The 20,378-nt window shown below is 45.4% G+C and overlaps 1 protein-coding gene across 8 annotated transcripts in view; it reads left to right on the top strand.

Annotated features, from left to right (window-relative positions):
* Positions 1 to 20,378, top strand: part of LOC119024831 (coiled-coil domain-containing protein 136-like) — a 35,234-nt gene that overhangs the window by 1,263 nt on the left and 13,593 nt on the right. For 2 of the 8 annotated variants that reach the window (XR_005076619.1, XM_037107957.1), the window contains exons 2-4: positions 607 to 857; positions 15,970 to 16,290; positions 20,288 to 20,362. Coding sequence is in view for 7 of the 8 variants with exons in the window: in XM_037107957.1 (XP_036963852.1) it covers positions 773 to 857; positions 15,970 to 16,290; positions 20,288 to 20,362 (481 nt within the window). In the remaining variant the exon portion in view is untranslated. Of the gene's footprint in view, positions 1 to 606; positions 858 to 7,406; positions 7,426 to 7,781; positions 7,932 to 7,984; positions 8,248 to 8,433; positions 8,611 to 15,969; positions 16,291 to 20,287; positions 20,363 to 20,378 lie in introns of those variants that run through there. The other 6 variants (XM_037107961.1, XM_037107962.1, XM_037107958.1 and 3 more) reach the window with 6 other exon arrangements.

The following is a 20,378-nucleotide window of genomic DNA, read 5'->3' as shown; positions in this document are numbered from 1 at the left end:
TTCACACAGAGTGAAGCTCACGGTCAGTTAAACTCAGGCACACTGCAATATGGGTCACCTGGCACGGCGGTGTGCACGGCTGATCTGCGTGACTAGTGCCTGCCTGCATGCAAAACAGAGGCAGGACAGACAGACAGACAGGCGGGCGGGCTGGGTTGAGGTACAGGAACAGGAACGAGGATGACAGACAGATAGCTTAACTGGGGATCTCTGGCACTCACACAGTGTTCCCGTACTTTATGAGAGCTTAAGTTTAAGAGTGGGATTGTGGGTTGTGTGCACATGTGTTTGTGTGTGTGTGTGTGTGTGTGTGCGCGTGGGAGTATGAGTGGGGTTTCATGCATTTTATGGAGCAACTAAGGCCTCTGGGGGAGAAAAAAAAAACCACTCTGATTGGTGTGACACAGAGATCCTGACTAACACACACATGCACACAGCCACCCACCCACGCACATGCACACACACACACACACACACGCTTTAAAAAAAGGGGGATTATGAGCTATATTTGTAGGTGTGAATGGAGAGCAATATTTTCATACCCAGTTTCTCTCCTCTGTATTATGTGATCTAAAAAGTGAGCACTTCCCTTTGATGTGTGCTCAGATCCTGTGTGTTTTCCATCGTGCGCTCCCTCGTGGCTCTTGGAGCTCGTCGGCCTATTCACTGGGCTCCATAATGAGCTGCTAATTATCCCAGGACCTCATCGAGTCTCTCCGGGCCCGCAGCTAAGCCTCCTCCTCACACAGGTTGGCATGGTGACCAGAAGGGGATGGGACCTGAGTGGAGGAGGCCACCAAAAGGACCGCCGCCACCTCCCTCCTGCCCTCTTCGACTGAGCCTTCTTCATCTAGGAGGTGTGTGTTTGAGTGTTTAGAAATCAGTCTGATTGTGTAACACGCAGTTGATGCTTAAAAAAATGAAACTGAAAACGAAAATTGATTACTCACAAAACTAAGTAGCAGTGTTCTCAATTTAGTCAAGTCAACAAGGATGAGGATGCCTACATGACTGTGAGTCAGTTGCTTTCACAAAGTGTTGTGTTAATATTGTTATACCTTGGAAGTTCTTAAATCTTGCCCCTCACATCTGATACTGAAACTAAAACAAACATGTATACATTAAAAACTGAGCTGACCCAGGTAAATCCACTGACACTGAAGTCAGCTGAAACAAAGAAAAGCCCATTTCTGCAAATGGAGTGATAAAAGATATCCTGTAACTCATTAAAATACAGTATTTTCTTGTAATAATGACCCAACTATCTCAAAATAAAGAGAAGCATCTTAAAATAGTGACATAGAATCTCAAATTTTCTCAAAAAGGATTACATAGCAACTCAAAATTTTGACAAGTTGTCTCAAAATGACTAAAGCCGGGGTGGGATAGAGAAAGATTAAACAAACTTTAAAAACAAAATTAAAAAAATTAATGAAACACACACAAGTTTTAAAACCTTGGGTGTTAGTGTTGGTTTGTGTGTTTGCATACACGGACTCATATTATGGGAAAGTTCTGACCTCTCTGGCACCGTCCACACCGATTTAGACTCCTCTGGCGGCACTCGCCCCTTCCCATTTCCTGTTTATGATGTCATGGAGACAGGCCATGTTCCCTTCCTCTGCTTTTTGCGCTATAACATTAAAATGTACCCTGCCGCATCTAGCAAAGAGCCAATGTCTCATACGTCAGCAGGAGCAAGGTCTGCAGCTCTGACGCTGCAGCGTCTGTGACCAGAATTAGAACCAATCCCTGTGACGGATGCGGAGAAATGGCCGGTAGAAAATTCCAGATTTATGGACACATTTATCATCAAGGTCTTGATATAAATCACCTCTTAAAATTCCCTAATTCAAAGGCACCTCCAATTTCCTGTAGTTGCTAGGCAACCACACAGCGCCACAGTGATGCTTGGTGTTAAAGGCTGGCAGCCCAGTGTTGTAAAGTGGATTGTGGGGTGAATCACTGTCTTTTGTGGCTCTGAGGTTCCATTACATGGCCAGCTGACAGTGACAATGATGCACTGTCACTGACTGCAGAGTAATTATACAGCCTGTTTATCCCTCTGGTGTATCCGCAAGCAAATTATGTCAGCCAAATGATCGTAGTGGGGCTTGGGCTATTTGACCGTTGCCACTGGACAAGCAGTTAACGATTACAATCATTAGAACTAATCTGAGAGATTTAACAACATACGGTGCTTTGGCTTGATCCTTTAATTTTTGTTAATTGGAGAACGAACAGTGCCAACATGATATCTGATCATATTTTCATCTCTCTCTGTCCACTAATGTCTGCGAAGTCCAATTAAAGTCTGCATGCCATCTATTTATCTGTCTGTGTCTACAATTAAGGTCTCCTAGGCTGTATTCTACCCTGGGCTTGATTACACCACCATGGGGCACTTGCACAAAAACAAGCTTTTGGAGCCATTTTGACCATCTGTTCATCCCGCTCTCTGTGCATGTGATCCGTCACCTCCAACTTCCTATTAAAAGCACACTGCAGACCACACATGACAACAGTAAATGTCACCTGGGGAGCCAGTAAACAACAAGTAGTCCCAGATTTTCACTCAGGACTATCCGTCATGCAAACACAATATCACTGTAAAGATTTCTTAAAGGGTAACTCCACCAGTTTCACACCATGTGTTGAAAGGTCTGTGCAGTACTACTGCATATGTAAAAAAAAACAAACAAACAAAAAAGAATAGCGTGAAACCTTTTATGGCTCCAGAAGAAGCTGCATATAATCAGATATTGCCTCCGGTGATGTCATTCAGTGGCTAAATTGCATTGTGCTTTTTTCTCACATGCAGGGATACTCCCACAGACCTGTAGACACACAAAGTAGGTGGAGCTAATCTTTAAATCTATTCTAAGTGCTGTATTGTAGACAACTGCACTTTCAGTTTCTTGAAGATGTTTCACCTCTCATCCAAGAGGCTTCTTCAGTTCTAACTAATTGGAGGGGAGTTGCAGGCTTTTACACTCTGCGTGGGAGTGTCCTCACAGAGTCGTTAAGGACACGTGAGCTAAGTGTTTCAGAGGGATTAGAGCCACTTGTGTGTATTTGACCTAACCGGCCTTCATGTGGGCTAGGTGAACCTTTAAAGCTATGTATATATTTTTTCAGGACTCCTCTACAAGAAACGTTATAATGAGATATTGGATCATTGTCGTGTCAACTCACTGATGTATTTTTTTTAAATGAACAATTTAACTTTTTTGGTGCAGTCTCACTGTCCTCATCTTCCTTCAATTAACACAGACGCTCTAAAAGCCTCAGCCAAAGCTGGCATTGTGGAGCATTTACCAGCTAAAGAGACAGATATTTAATTTAGCAGATGTGAATACACAAAACACAACAACATGGGTCCTAAAGGTGCCCCTTTTTCTGCTGGATGGTATGTAAATAGGACATATGTGCCCCACAGTGCACATCTGTCAGTGTTGTCTTTACAGGTTGTTCCATTGCCCCCAGGTGGAGGGCCCTGTAGGGCCCTGTGGCAGTTGCCGGCTTTGGTAAATCCTGCCTCGATTGTACTAAATGTCCTTTGATGTTGTTTGTCTGCTCTTTTATATTTATGGTTTTTTTTTCTCGCTTAATTTTAACATCAACCTGCCCAGGGACTGCAGATAGATAGATTTAGAAAAACCAAGAAACATGAGTCTGCAGACACACCAGCCACTCTCTGAGGATGTACTTTGAACCAAACGCTCACATCAGCATGACAACACTTTTGCTATTTTTGCACTAAACATAAAGAATAGCTGCGGCTGAGTGGAGTTAGATCAGCGCTAGTCGAATTGACAAGGAGACGGTGCTGGATGAAAAGTCAGGTGGTATTCAGACTTCCCCTTCAGCACCATCATAGACACGGAAATTAAGGGGTCCTGAGGGGGCTGCAACCTAAAACAAGGCATTACCATCAATAGATTGTCCACATGATATGAAAATGTCCCTTCTCACAATGACCAGTGTTATTTTACATTTCTCTGGTTTATAAGCGTATGAAGTGTATGAAGTACAATGCAGACTGCAAGTAGGTTGAAGTTTCTCCTAACTCAAATACTCACAAAACTGAGAGGTTTTCTGCGGAATTCTGAGGAATTTCTTTCCTCTTTATCTCCTGGCTGCTGTCGACCGCAATTGCTGTGGCTGCTTTAACCCAGCACATGTTGGTGTCCATTCAAATTCAATAAAACAGGATTCTCACACAACATTAACCCTACTGTGACTGACTTCCAGTGTCCCTGGGCAGTCCATCCAGTTGTTGTAGAGATAGATAGAGATTTTACTAAAATGCAAAAAAGGCAATTGATGGTGCTCCAAGAAAAAGTCAGAGATCACTAGAGCCAGTGGGATTCGTCTTCTGGGGACCCTGAATGTCTCCCCAAAATGTCATGGCGGTCAATTGATATATTTCATGGCTAAAAAATCCAACATGCGTCAATTCCACACGTAATCATTTCGATCTAGTACATTTTTGCGTAAATCCGTTTTCAAACACTCCTATTCAAACCATCATTCCACTAGAGATCGCATGAATGGAGGATTTTGACCACAGATTCGATTGCAAATACTTAAACTGTTGGCCCCTTTGTGTATTTGTGTCTGTGTGTGTGCGCCAGCGTCCGCTTCTGTTCCACGTCAATTACAGGCTCACATTCCTGAGGTCCGCACTGTAGCTGTGGGCGTATGACTTGTTGAATCTGGACAAAACAAAAGACCACAGTATGAGCGGATAGATTCCCTGCGTATGACCTCACACTCCGTGGGACAGCTCTCTGTTACAGAGCAAACAACTCATCGCGAATACACTCCTACAGCAGGCCCATCAGACGTTGGCTGAATGGCACTTGTAGACACTTCTCGGCTCGATTCCCCCGTATTTTTTACCTACGGTATAGGCGGGGTTGGCCGCAGAGAATAATTGGATTTTATCGTCCAACATTCCATCTTTGTGTGCTTTGGCAAACATCTCTTACGGCTGAGTGCATGTGAGCTGTCCCCAGGCACCAACATCCCTCCCATCTGGTTCGGAGAAGAGTTTCAAACAAACACTGAGAATTATTTTAGTCTCTGACTGTGTTTCGGTGGTATCTGCTTTCTCTCCGTGCCCATTCCTGCCCCGCAAACCAGAAATCCTGCCACACTGGAGTGACACGGGTGGACTGAAGCCAGACATTGTCAGCTCATTATCAACACCTTGTCAGCCAACTTTCTCCACTCAACGGCCCTCTCCCTTCCTGTATGTGTGTGTGTGTGTGTGTGTGCGTGTGTGTGTGTGTGTGTGTGGGGGGGGGGGGTGAAAGATGCCTCCATGCTCAGTCGCCTTGTCAGGGGATTACAGCTGCCTGAGGGGAGGCTGCACAGAGCCACAGAGAGGGAAGTGCTTAGAGACAGGCATCAATCTTTTCAATCTAGCACTTTTTTTGTCCCTTGCTGCATGTTGTCTGTCCCTCACAGGTACAACCGAGCACATCTTGAGACACAGGGTCTTTTTTTTTTTTTTTTTGCTTTTTGTCTATTTCCGTTTCACTTCTGCTTTTCTTTTTTTTTACATTTCCTCTGTCACATCGGCAGGTTCCACATGTGTGTCTGTATTGTTTGTGTGTCTGCATCTGCACAGCACTTCCTGCTCTCTGACAGCACTGTGATAGGAATATCCTCCTGCTGGGCCAGTGAACATCTCAGGCTGGCCCTCCTTTCCTCTTCCCCTCTCTCTGCGCGCTGACATATTCTCAGTCACGTTTCATGGCACACCTCACTCTTCTGGCTCCCTGTGTGCTGCACAGAAGTGGCCAGATGTGGTAGCGACTGAAAGAGAAAGAGGTGAGAGACAGATAAGATAGAAAGATAAATAGATGCCTGTAAGTGGGTAGAAAGGGTAGCGGTGAAAACGGAGGGGAGGGGGTGTTTGGGATGCTGTTTATAGCATAAGAGCGACCGTTCGTTAGCAGTAAACACAGAGAGAGAGAACGATAGTCAGCAAGAGGAGGGGAGGAAATGAACAATGGAGGGGAAATGATCGGTAATCTGCAGTGGTGGCTGTCAGCCTCCACTGCAAACAGCCTGTCTGGGTCTCATTTTAGGCAAATTCATCAAGGCTGAACATACAGCACACGAGTGTGTGACATTGTGAGTGTGTTCGTGTGTGGACAGATGAGTGGTGAACACTGTTCAGAAGCAAAGATGGGGTTTGTTTTGGTCCTGTGAACCTCTGAGCTGCTTTTGGAAGTCTGTTTACGGTTTGCCATCATATTTTATCTCTTCACACATATTCAAATCCTGCACGTTTATTAAGAACTAGATGAGCCAGTTGGAATTCAGTACACAGAATATATACAGATTTAGTACTTGGCTGTTAAATGTGTTGCCTTTCACTGACGATCTACTATGTTGGCAACTCTGTCACACTGGTGGATTGAAATTTGAAATTATTTAACACAACAAAGTCTACAATAATATCAAAGGAAATCCAAGATGCTCATATGAATGAAATATTTATTTAAAAAGCAAAAAATATCTCTATATTTACATACAGAACTGAATTTAAAGGATATGTTTGCCCAAAAATGAAAATCCAGTCATTATCTGCTCACCTCCATGCCGATTGAAACTGAGGTGAAGTTTTACAAACATCTACAAAACATTTCTGGAGCTTCACAGCAAAAACAGCATTGCAGCCTTCTCCTTAACAAGTGAAGTTGATGAGGACCATGTCTCCAGAAACCCCAAGATGCCAAATTAGTTTTCAAAGGCATTATTTACAACCTTTTCAAAGGTGCAATATGTAGGAATTTTGGTTGAAAACATATAAAAGTGATCATCAGAAATAACAGTTTGATGTTATGTTGTATTGTGTTGCAGAGATATCCAGTGGAGTTGGCATGCTAACCTGCTAACCCCGGCCCAAAGCTCCTGTGTTAGTGATGTAAACACCAACACTTCCCCAGTTTTTCTGAGCTACCAGCACGGTTAACTGAGCTAGCTAGATATTGGAAGCTACCGTTATCTGTTAGCTCTGGTGATATGCTATGCTATGCACTGTGGCTGCTAAGCTAAAAGTATTAGCATACACCTCATCTGAAGCACAAGTTTGACCGGCCTATCAAGGGTGTAAATCACACATTTTCAAATACATTTGGGATCATGAGGCTGTATGGAGCCATTTTATGTTTTACTTTTTAAAAACAAATCCCCATCTACTTCAATTTTTTAACAGAATGTGGCAACAGCAAATAGGGGGCAGCACATCGCCAGAGTAACCACTACCTGCCTCTTAACTGTAGCCACCATTAGCTAGCTAGCCATGCAGCTAGCGGTTCTGGACTGGGAGCCTATGGGAACTGATATGTGTTGGTGTTCACACTGCTAACACAGGAACTTTACACCACGATGAGCTGGGGCTAACCGGTGAGCATGCTAACTTCTCTGCAATGCAATGAATAGACGTTTAAAAAACCCCAAAAAACATTAATTCTCACATGGATTCTTACATATTGGCCATTTAAACTCTTATGTTTTAGAGCATATACGTGGTCTTCTTATGGATTCCTTTTGTTATCTAATGTTAGTGTAATTATGGTTTATGGCAGCTTCATTTGTAGTATAAATCCCCTGTAAAGACAAAGAGTGAGGGGATAAAAAAGAGGAACGGGCAAGAAGCGGCACTGGAAAGAAGGAGGAAGTAGAAAGAAGAGAACAGAACAGAGTGCAACCTGGGGAGAGAGAGAGAGAGAGAGAGAGAGTGTAAATGTGTGTGGGGGGGAGAGGGAGGGAGCTCCGTGACGGAGCTTTGCCGTCTGGAAAACAGCATCTTTCCCCCTCCACTCTGCTCCTCCCATCTTCCCCTCTCGGCATCTCTCCCACGCTCCAGAGCTCAGCCTTCAGCTCCCCGGATCCTCCCAAATTCTCCCGAGGTACACAGCCTTGTTTTTGTGTGTGAGTGTGTGTGTGTTTGTGTGTGCACTGAAGCCTGCGTGTACTTGACAGTGCACTCAGTACTTTCCGTGTGTGTGTCTCTCTCTCTCTCTCTCTCTCTCTCTCTCTCTCTCTCTCTCTCTCTCTCTCGCTCGCTCTCTCTCTCTCCCCCTGCAGCTGAGGTGGGTGTGTGGAGCCTCTGACCCTCTCTCGCCCACTCTCTTTCTGTGTCTCTCCCTCTTTGCTGCAGCTACAGGGGGGCTATGGATGGACTGCGCTTACCTCCACTCATCGAGGAGGCTTTGGACTCTACAGGTCTGTGCAGCTGTTTTTTTGTCGCTTTGAGTGTGTGTGTGTGTGTATGTGTGTGTGTATGTGTCTATTTTTAGCCCTGCACTACAGATCAGCCGAAAAGAAAAAAAAAAAAGGTAGAGAGGGGTCGATGTTTTTTTTTTAAATCCCTGTGTTTACTCCTGAAGTGAGACATGTGAACTGAGGAGGCGGAGGGAGCTGGAGAGGAGAGGAGAGGTGGTCAGCTGGTAGGAGGTGGGGAGATTACTGTGGAAGGAAGCCCGTCTTTATTAGGAGCTGTGGTCGAGCTGACAGCCTGACAGACGAGTGGGCATTACAGTCAGCTGTGGCATCTGTGGACGTTTGATGGAGGCTGCATGCTGCCAGGTAATGGGTGGCTGGCATCTAGAGGGGAAGGGATCGTACAGTCATTAGTGCCGAGGGTCTGTGTTGCATGTTATTGTGGGGCCAATGCAGTGCTGGATGTTTTTTTAGCTCAGCTTCGAATAAGTGCCTTGTTTGCATGCAGTGGTTGTGTTCGACAGCTTCAGCCTGCCTGCTAACTTTGCCTATGTGACGTTTAGCACTGTGCATCTCCTCCACAATCAGTTTTTGTGTGATTGTGCATTCAGGGAAGAATGCATGGAATGTGTGTTTTTTTTTTTTTTTTTGTGCCCCAACACAGAAGACGTGTGGTTGTTTTCTGCACGCTTTGAATGCAGACGGTGCAGCTCTGTGTGGGACACACCGCTGGGAGGATGTTTATTGGCGTGGAGGGACTCGCAGGTCAGCAGCACTTCTGACCATGTGGCCCGAGTCTGGCTTCCTTTTTCCTGTGTCCTAAAATTGAACCTTGGAACACATGTATTCTGGGGGGATTTTTTCTCTTAGATGCGGGCTGATTAAACCAGTTTGTAAGTAAGTAAGTAAGTTCCTTTATTAAACTCATCACTTCGAAGCCTGCGTGTTGACATCTCAACATGGATGCTGTCTCAGGAGGAGATCATCCTCCCTAACAAGCTTGTTCCTGTTATCTTAACTCTGGGGACTTCTTGTCCTCTCATCACAGCCTGAGGCATGCTTTCAGTGCTGGAAATTCGGCGTCAGTGATGGCAAGTGTCTGTTAATGTAGCGTGGATCCTGACAGGAAGTGGATTGAGTGATGGCCAGCATTAACTCCCGTCTTTTTTTGAATCACACTTGGGGATCTTAATGGATTAAAGTGCATTGAGTCTGTCCTGGCTGAGGTCAGTTCTCCAGTCTGAGCCACCTTTCTGCTCCTTTACTCTGAACAGTGGCTGTTTTCTAGGCTTTCATCGTCAGGCCTGCTGGGAACGAACGCTTTGGGAAAATCACTCGCTGCATCTACCAAGAGGGAATACAGATGCTCTCGTGCTCTCACTGATCAATAAAACACCATCAGAGGCTGGTCTGACATTTGCAAGCCGTCTTGTGTACCTTACAGCCTATCAGCCACCGTATTGTTCCTCTCACTTCGCAACTACTCGCAGACCATCTCTCTCTCTCTCTCTCTCCATCTCCATCCTTCTCTCCCTCTCTCTTTTCCCACTCAATATCTCCCCCCCCCCTTCAGTCGCAATCCTCTGCTCTCTTCACCGCCCACCAGCCCGCCGACACACGCGCGTGCACGAGCGCGCGCCCCGCATAGACACGCGAACCTTTGCACCTGCCTCGGCCCACACAGCATTTTTTCTCTCCTGTCCTCTCCACTCCACTCCTCACCACTTTGTGAAACTCACATCAGCGGCGATACTTCCCAAGGGTGCACAGAACAGGATTTTTCTCGGCTCTCCGGAACTAATAAACAGAAAAGTTGCTGCCCTAGACAAACTTTGTAGACCTGGGAGCCGGAGAGGGCCTCTGAGAAAAACAACAGAGGGAGATTCTCACATGGAGTGTTGAACATGGCGAGTCGAGGGGCTGAAGGGAAAACAAATCTCGCTTGTTTTTCCACCCCTCAGGTATCGCGGCTCCTTCCCTCTCAGCCCCGAAGACTTAAAGTGTGACATGTCTTCCTGCACCACCCTATCCCCACCATCCCCTGTCAGACTTTTAGGGGCTTTGTTGTAAAACAAGCTTCCATTGCGCTCCGACAAAAGTGTGAGTGTGCCACAGGTTTTTTTTTTATCCTCTCAAGGTTGCATAATGGAAAATTCTTTGAGGAGACCTATTATTTTTTTCCCTTCAGTGTGTCATATAGGCCCTTATGCATGTAAAAGGTTTTGACAGTTGAAAGACCCAAAGACGGCATTATCGGAAGCTCCCCTCTCCCGCAGAAAATAATGCACCTTAAACACCTTGTGAGTAGTCCCGCCTTTAGCTCACCATGTCACTCATGTGCGTAATTTATGCCTATATTTACGGCAGAAGTTAGGCTACCTGGAAGTTGAAAACATGACAGAGCCAATCGGAAACACGGTGGGCGGTGCTGACTCGGGCGTGTGTGAGCTGACCAGTAAGAGCAGGTATCTGGTAAAGGGGCCCTTAAAGAGACAGGAGCTTAAACAGAGAGGGAATAGAGTGCTGCTACACTGAACTATGACAAAAACAGACAAAACACGCAAAGTGATGAACCTGAAAATGAGCACAACATCTCCTTTAAACTTTATAGAATAGAAGAAGGTTCATGAACTCATGCAGCTCCTTCATGCAGCGTATCGTATGGATTTTTTGCCCTCACTTTTCCTCCACCTCTCAGAAGCGTTCTACATTGTCAACCTATCATTAGCACACCCGCTTTCTCCCTCCGGGTCTTTATTCCTCTTTTCTAATTCGGCAGCAACACCGCGAGGTATCGTAGCGCCTGTTTCCTCTGTGATTTAGTTGATGTGAAACCTTCCAGCGAGATTGCTTTCAGGTGGGAGGCACTGATTTGTTATCAAATGGATTATTACCGCATCACTTGTTGTCATGCTTTGTTGTCTGTCGCTATTCATATCCCCTTCATGGAATAGCTACACAACAAGCACCCCCACGCAGTCACACACGGTGCCCTAAAAACAGCATATTCCCTGAATCAGTCACCTACAGTGTGTACACATGGTACAGTATTTGTGCGTGCTCATCCAACGAGGCCAAATTACAGTAGTTTCTGCGTTGCATCTGTATTCCGTTGACCCACTTTCTCTTACTTCCCTTTGAAAGTGCAAACATGGATTTTCCATTTAAATAACAGAGCGGCTCATTAAGTCAGCCCAACTCTTGGGTGCTTGTGTTTCCTGTTTCTTTTCTTGTCTTCGGCTGCTGCCGTTGTTCCTCCCCCCCTCTCTTTGGAGTTTGCAGGCTCAAAGTACAGAGGGAGGACAGGATGAACTCACGTCAACCTCACGAGAACTTGCTTGTCTCATGCAGGTTGAAGTCAGCAAATCTCGTATGGTGGTGAGTGACCTCACTATCTGGAGGGACAGCTGATAAGCTCACTCGGGCTTCTCTGTGGCAGACAGAAAGGTTTCCATGGTGAGCGGCGCTGTGGACAGAAACACAGCTTTATTGCCATCACTACGGCTCCACCTGACTCCCGTTCTCATGGAGCAGCTCGAGTGCCCTCCTTCCCTCGCATCTCTCTCATTGTGTTCTCCTCCTTTCGTCTTTTGCTCTCACACGGTCTCTCCGCCTTTTTCAACTCCCCCCCCACCCCCACCACCTCCTCCCCCTCCTCCCCGCTCTGAATTATGTGTTGCTGAGGAAGTGTGCCAGTGCAGGGGGGGAAGCTACAGCATCAGAGCTGGGCGGGCTTCAAAGCTGGGGTAGGAGGGGGTGGTGTGTATTATGCATGGCCTCCTACACAGCTGCAGAAAACCATGGCACACATACAGATACTTAACAGTTGTGTGATCATATATGTGTACATAAGGAGGAGATAAAACAAAGTGATATGCAAGCTTGCAAGTCTACATAATTTAAAGTCCATGCACATGAGCACCCAGAGCTGTTTACACACAATATAAAGCACTGAATCCCAGACCAAAATGCAGCACACACACAGACACACACGTGTGCCACTATCACTGCCACCAGCACCAACAGCACCACCAGGTACTTCTTAATCCCATTTCTTGGTTCAGCACAAGGTGCCCATCACACTGCACATGCAGTCAGCCTGCAGCTCCTGTTTCAAGCGAGCAGTCCTTCCTTCTTTCACAGCTGATTTGAGTGCAGATGCTTCCCTCAATGCCGTAAAATTAGATATTTAACTAGCAGTCACAGCGAGAGAATGGACTCATTTGCTCTTGAAAAACTCCTTTGTGCCACATATAGGCACAGAAAGCTGGCTGAAATATGAAGATCAAGGTTGTTAAAAACACGCATCTTCAGTATGCATCTCCTCTGTCACAGTGTGAGATTGAATTTCAGTCTCCGCTGCGGTTAATAAACAGGGCCATAGCTCTATCTGCATTGTTGCACTGAAAAGGCTCTCCTGTGGATCCAGGGTTATGTCCCACATCCACGCCTCTCCCAGCATGCATCTGTTGGCTTAAATCCTCCCTCCGCTCCTCAATTTTGCAAAGTGCACATTTCATTACACTCCCCACTCCATCACCGAACACCAAATCAGAAGCAAAACAAAGGGCTCGTGTTGCCACATTAACGTTTCAATTTAATCTCAGGCAGCTATTCCGAGATGCGGATGAAGAACACTTGGCCTGCTTGTTGTCTCCGTTTTAAAGCGCCACGATGTTGTGCAGTGACATTCTCAATGTGTTTTTCTGCCACGTGATTGCGAAGGAATGTGCTGTGGCTAGATAAAGCCATCCTCTCCCCGGAGCTGTAACACTGCTCCTGAGATGACTTCCTCTGCTCTTGTATGCATGCGGCGTCCATGTCTAATGCAATCCCTGCGTGACTAAAGACCAAAAGTGTGCCAAGAATGCAGTGGAGTGGTCACAGGTGTCACTGCAGCTGATTCGGCTGCGCAGTGTGTTTGACATTCACTCACAAGGTGAGGCGATAACGCGTCTTCCAGGAAGGGGGAATGATTATCAAGCTGTTGGGTAAAGCTAAGAAGGTGGGCACCAGAGGACAGATAGCAGGTGCAGCTCTGTACGCGGGTTCTGCAGCGTTTAAGGACAAGCTCACTTAAAAATTCAAATTCAGTCATTGCCTATTCATCCCCATGCTGATGGAAAGTCGGGTGATAGTTTCATGGTTCACGAAACATCCCTGGAACTTCACAGCAGAGCAGGGTTGCGGCATTCTGCTAAACAACTGATGCAGATGGGGACCACAGCTTAAAAAAAAGACTCTGGAAGTCTTTTATTTTATTTTAGTGGACGACACCACTTGTCAAGCTCATGCACACATATCAGATGGGATGCGTGCTAGTGCTTTTAGCTCAGCAGCTGCACGGAGCCATTTTAGTTTTTTTTTTTTTGTGTCCACATCTACATCTGCGGTTTAGAAGAAAGCCACAGTGCTGTTTAGCTGTGAAGCTCCAGAAATGTTTCGTGGACCGCAAAAACTTCACCCGACTTTCCATCAGCGTGAGTCGGCAATTACATTTTTTTTTGGGGTGAACTGTTCCTTTAGTGGCTGCAGAATAATATGTTGAGAGGTTCCATAGAAATAGAAAGCTGATTCTTTTGAAAGATGGCCTCAAAGTAAGGTGAAAAATGTTGAGAGGAGTTTTTTTTTTTTTTAACGCCACATCTGTCAGGTATTAGCAGATGTCCAAAGGAATTTGTTCCAGTGTGTAAAAAAGTGCATGTGGTACCTCAGTCTTGCTGGTGTTCTCACTGTAATCCGATCACAGCGTCGCCACTTCCTATCAGCTTGAAAGTTTTTGCCCATTGGAGGACGGTCTGAATGCTACATCATCTACAAAAAAACAAAGAAAGTAAAATTGGAGCACAGATCACATGAGCCGAAAGCTTCCCGAGTTATTACCCCATGAGCGAGGCGTCCTGGAGGATTTAGATGTGAGTGATATTCACTGGGAAGCCTTTTTTGTCTCTTGATGGCCTTTAGCTGCCGCCGGCTATACAAGCAGCTCCGGCTCTCTCTCCCCCTGCCACCCAGCTCCAGTGCTCCTCTTTATGACTAACTCATTACAGCGGCATCAAAGTTTAATGACAAAATAGCCCAGTGCTCATGAAACCTCTCGCTTGCCTCTCAGGGGCTGCATTGTTTAAATTAACATTATTATGAGACAGGAAGGAATAAAAGGGGCGCAGCCTGCCGCTAATGGCACACAGATATGATTAGGGAAAAAAGGGCATGTTGCGTGTGCCTGGATGTGATGGAAATAGTTACATCTAGTGAGGAGGGGGGGGAAACAAAGGCAGAGAAATAATTACAAGAAGAAATGGAAGCATCCCCTGAGTGGAGATTACACCGGTGAGCATCGCTCTTAATTAGGCAGATCTTTAGTTAATGCTTGATTCTGTCCCCTGCTGCACCTTTTTTCCCCCCCGTCACATCTTCTCTGTTCCTGTCACACGGAAAACTGCACTCCTCTCTCCAATCCTCACACGAGTAAAAACAGCAATTTCTGAAGCACTTGGATACCACTTGAACCTGAGATGCTACATATGAATTTTTTTTTTTCCCTCTGAGATGGACTTGACCCTGGAAGGCTTGTTACAAAGAGAAACAGAGAGTGGTGCCAGCAGAATGTTCTGGGTTTAGACTGTAGCTGAGAGATGGGTTTTTTTTTTTATTATTGTTATTTTTTTTTTTTTTACCCTTTAACTACACATCAGAACACCCTAACACTGAATGTAATCCCCATTTAGCTCCGGCCCCTCCTGCCTCACAGCAAATCTCATCTGACTAATGGGAAAGGACTCTTCTCCCCCGGACAAATGAGCGCTCACCGTCATGTTGTCGTGCTTGTAAATGATGCCCTCCTTTCTGGTTGTACCCTGAACCTGCTCCACATTTGTCTTTGCAGTTGTTTGCGAGCAACAGCTGTTACAACATCGAATCGAGTTTATTAGTGGAGGCCCTGCACTGTCTGTAATGTCTCATTGGGCTTTACGGGATCACATTAACATCAGCTCCTGGGATGTCCACAGCAAGGACGAGGAAATCGAAAAGAAAAGAGAGGCGGACAGGCGTGTCATGAGAGAGATCTGTCTTCTTCCTTTCACGTCTCTCTTACTATGAGTGCTAGCTTGTGTTGTTATGAACTTGGAGGTGCATTGCTGAGTGGTGAGTCATAGTGATTGCTTCAGCATACAGGCCCAGCTCTCCCCCACCCACCCTTCTCTCTCCGCATTGTGTCGGCTGACTCGCTCCATCTACTGGTCAGACATTTACATTCAGTATGCAGATAAGAGGGATGTGGAGCAGAGATGCACAGCGTTGTGATCAAGTGCAAGCAACATGTCTTGTATTATAGTGATATCTCATTTAACAGCTGCAGAGTCAAAACCTTCACACAAGTTTTAGGAATATGATCTGATAATAGATTTCTTGTTCTTCTCCTTTTCCATCAAGATCTCACCTCTGATCTCATAAGAGTATCGTCAGCAGCTCTGTATATTTTAATTGATGGGTTTAATCAAAGGAAATCAGTGGAAGAGAGGTCGTTCTTTTAAAAAGCAGCCAATGCCATCTCAATCACAAGATGGTGCTGTTGATTCAAAAGAAAAACGCAGCCTTAACAGCATGACTGAAATTTGGGTGATGACAAACCGGTCTGTCACCTGTAAATCCCTCTCTCCATCTCCCTCTCTCTCCCTGTCAGGCGCACTTTTTCTATAACCGCTGTCATCTCTCCATCAGATGACCCGTGCGATCTGAAAGCCGAGTGCAGCCCAACCATGGACAACGAGATCACAGCGAAGGAGAGAGGCATCCTGGAGGAGAACAACGAGAAGGAGGAGATGGACCAGGCTCGGGAGGAGGAGGAGGAGGGGGAGGAGGAGAAGAAGCTGAAGGAGGAGGAAGGCGAGGGGGAGGAGAAGAGGAGGAAGGAGCGGGAGCCGCTGACCGAGGAACAGGAGCTGGAGGAGCTGAAGGCCCAGGTGCTGCAGCTGCTGCTGGAGCTGGACGACGCCAGAGAGACCTCCAACAAACACCAGGAGAGCTTTCACGAGCTGCAAGGTGAGACCTCTCATAGTGTTTATTCATTATTAAGTGCCTTGAATCATTAATCTTCTTCTATCGCAGTCTTTTATATTTATTATTTACTTAACAGCGGTCTGACCTGAAATACACATCTACGGTGTGACAATGAATACAGACATCCTCCACATCAGTAAAAGCCTTCGCCATCCAGGGGAAACGTTTCTGGCATTTAAAGTCTCATTCTCATATTTTGTGTTTTTATTAGTTTGAGTTACCTTTTATAGAGAACTGTGAAGTGCAAATTTTGGTTTAAAAATGCAGAGGGACAAAAACTTCAAAAGGAACCCTCTAGCACTTTTTGAGCCGACCTGAAAGAAACCCCCTGTTGTAGTGAACTGCTTAACAGTTGTAATGTAATAAGCCACAAGTGGAATCTCTGTCAATCATATTGTGGTAGCCGGTGGAACGAAATACAATCTGCCCGCTGTCTGGCTCTTTATCTTAAATTGGAGTTCAGAAGTGTGCTTGCTGCTACTATTTCCATAAAAATTACTCCACAAGCTACATGGGAAGCAAGTTGCTTTGTGCGGCTACACTAACGGCTGCTTGTTGAAGAGTCCTCTGGCAAGATACCGAACCCCAAGGTTCTCCTGATTGCTATTCATGTATGAATGACTGAGAAGAGAAATGTCACAAGGTGCTTTGGTTTGGAAGGTGATGAGCAGGCCGGCACCTTGCACTGCAGCCATTGCGTGTGAGAAGGAGAATGTGGCTGCAGAGCGCTTTGAGTAGAGACTTTACCATGTAATATACTGGAAAATAGTATGTGTGCATAAATGTGGCAGGTAAATAAGTGGGAAGCTGACCGAAAACTGCATAAGCCGTGCCATGCAGGCACAGTATGATGTAAGTTCCCTCTCTACCGACTCAATTTAACATTCAAAACAGGCTCTGTGTGCACACCGGGGACGTGTGAGAGCCCCTGCTCGTAAATTATACCTGCAATTTGCATTCAACATGTCACAATAGCAAAATGGTGCAGACCCGAATGCAGACACCCAGGCAGGTAGCGAGCTTTATTAACATAAAGCTGAAATCCAAAGTGCAAACCCCCTCACCCAAAAAAAAAATCCAAAGGAAACAAAAGCAAGCAGAGTAAAGGTTATAAAACTAAACAAACCAGGTAGACACGAGTGATACACCCAGACGAACCAACGAAGAGTGAGGAGGAAACACCAGCTTAAATACACAGAGAGTGATCGACGAACAGCTGAGGAGCAAAGAAGCAGGGAAACAGACAGAGTGAGGAAGTATAATGTGAAACATGACACGTGAGGTTGTGACTACAAAATAAAACAGGAAATCAACAAACCACGAACCATGACACAACAGTAATCCGTGACACTTCACCTTATTCCTGCCTTATTTTACTACATCTGATCACCATTGTTGTTGCCTTTGCATTTCAGGAGTTCTGCTTTCTTAAATCTCAGTGGAGGTGGTGTGTGAAATGTTACAAAGAAAGTGGCCAATATATGAGAACAACACCCAGACACACTAATAACGGAGTTGTTCTTTAATCTCAGGTGAATCATCAATTAACAAAACAGGTTTAAAAAAAATAAAAATAAAATCACAGCACAATTAGACACAATCATCTGCCATCTGGAGTATTCTCTATGAATTATCTTCACTTATGTCGAAAGACGTCATGGGAATTGATTCCTGCGAGATCTCAACCTGAACTATTATTTCAGTAAAATGAAATAAACGTCATACTTTGCATTGCGCTGGCTGTTTACAGCTCTACTTTACACACAAACCTCCTGTCCTCCACCTGGAGAGCTTAACTCCCCACCTGAGACACCTCCCGTTCATCACAATCAAGTTCGACATGAGGAAGCATAAATGTTTATAAGCAGCCACTGACACGGTCAGTTCCTCATCACCGCTAAATGGAGCCTCACATCACACCTTAGAAATGATGAGCTTAACTTCCAGGGACACTGGCGGTGAGTAAGGCCTTGGGAATGGGGCCCCGGTGAGCTCAGTGTGTGTGTGTCTTGAGTGTGTGTCATACTAAGAGACATGGCGTGGTGAGCTCAGTTGTTGGTCTGGCAGCAGCAGAGACATTCCTCAGACAACTGCGTGCACGCTGAGGGAAGCTTCCAGACTGGGCGTCCTAGACCACATCGAGAAATCACTGATGGTCAACTCCCACCGAGAGCAGTCAGCTGCTCGGGCTGCTGGCAGCTTGTGGGGGGTTGTTGGGGGTGATGAGTGCGCATGGTTGGAGAGTTACGTAAAGGTGCGGCAGAGAAGTATGTCAAGGCTAACTTTGACTGTAGCCGATCTGTGATACAAGCTGCCAATCACGCTCCACTCACCGGTTATATACCGCCTGCAGTATGACTCAAATAGAAAACTGGGATGGTGGGTGTGTGACTAGAAGTTCTGAACCGAATTGAAAGGCTGTGAAAATCTCGAGACAGGAAATGAGAAATACTCAGCGGGAATGAAATTATTGCCAAGCAGTCTCAAGCAGGATGTCGCTGATTAAAGGGCCGGTTCAGGCAAATTGATCCATAAAAACGATGGCGGTGAAGTGAATTTTACTCGTGGTGCTGTATTAAAAACGCTAAAAGTGAAAAAGTCTCCATAATCCCCGTGAAAATTGTCGATTAAATGGAAGAATGCGATGCAAGCAGTCGACCCGACCTGCGCCGTTAGATAAACGTGACATCTCGCTCTCCACAGCCGTCCACCAAACACACCCTCGCAATCTGGCAGTCTATATAAGCGGCAAACGTTTCCCATCTCTGTCTCCACCTGTCAGTGCCACTGCTCCCCTGCCCGCTGCTTCATCACCTGCAGGCTCCAGTTAGGAAGTTAAAGCCGCTTTTCACCACTCCCCCAATATCTCTATGTAAACGTCTCGTGGTTGTCTGGCTTGAACATTATTAAAACAAGATTAGGAGTCTCCGGTCATGCTAGTGGCTCTGTGAAGCCGTATCAGGCTAAATGTCAGCATGCGAATATGATCACAGCGACAATACTAATATCCTGAAGTTACAATGTTTGTCATGTTCGTGTTGGAACATTGGCAAGCTAACATGCTAATTGGCAAAAATCACAACCTGCAGCTGAGCGTGATGTCATTTAGTTTAGCAGATATTTGGTGATAAACAAATGCATTAGTCGAGCTGAACTTTTGAACGCTGATGATGACACCAGAGGAAATATCAGTAAGCACCTGATTCAGAAGACTTCATCCTCTGGGGACCATGAACATCTAAACCAAACTAAATGACAAAAAAAGGTAAAAAAATTAAATTGACTTTTAAACAAAAGTCAAGCTAAAATCTTATCTTATCTTATTTGATAGTTTTGGGGAACTGATCCTTTAAGAAAATACCGACCAGGATGAAGTATTCAATTGTCTTGTTTTGTCCACAAGCCAAAGATATTCAATTTAGATTCATGGAGGTCATCCAGGTGTTAGGTCACCAGAAAACATTCACATTTGAGAAGCTGGAATCAGAGAATTTTGACATTTCTTTTCTTAAAAAAACCCCCAAAAAACTAAAACTGATTAATTCATAAAAAATATTTGACAAATAATCAATTAATTGTAAATTGTTGCAGCTCTAATTAAATTAATCTGCAAAAAGTGTGCTACAGAAATGGCTCAACAGGACAAAGATAAAGGCAAAAATAGCAACAAAAAAAGCTATGAAAGTTAATCCGCTTTATTTTGTTGAGATCACTGCCTTATAAAACGGATATTAAAAAATAAACTCCTTAAAATCTAACACACTAACACTGATGCTCCTACTCACATTGTATTAACGCACAGACAGGCAGGCAGATAGACAGACAGTCTGTCACGCCTCAAGGTTGAACAGCTTATCGAGCTGTCATCTTTCTCTTGGCCTGCTGAAGTGACATTTTCCTCTTATCTCTCTGCCCACTCTCACCCACTGCTCCCCCGCTCCTCTCCCCTCTCCTCACCTCTCTTCTCCTTTGCCACCAGGTCTGTTGGAGGATGAGCGTCTGGCCAGCGCCCATCAGGCTGAAGCCTTCACACGTCAGATTCAGAATCTACAAGGTATCGACATGAAAAA

This window comes from Acanthopagrus latus, chromosome 8 (assembly GCF_904848185.1).
Source record: "Acanthopagrus latus isolate v.2019 chromosome 8, fAcaLat1.1, whole genome shotgun sequence".
NCBI lineage: Eukaryota > Metazoa > Chordata > Actinopteri > Spariformes > Sparidae > Acanthopagrus > Acanthopagrus latus.
This window is presented reverse-complemented; position numbering and strand designations above follow the sequence as displayed.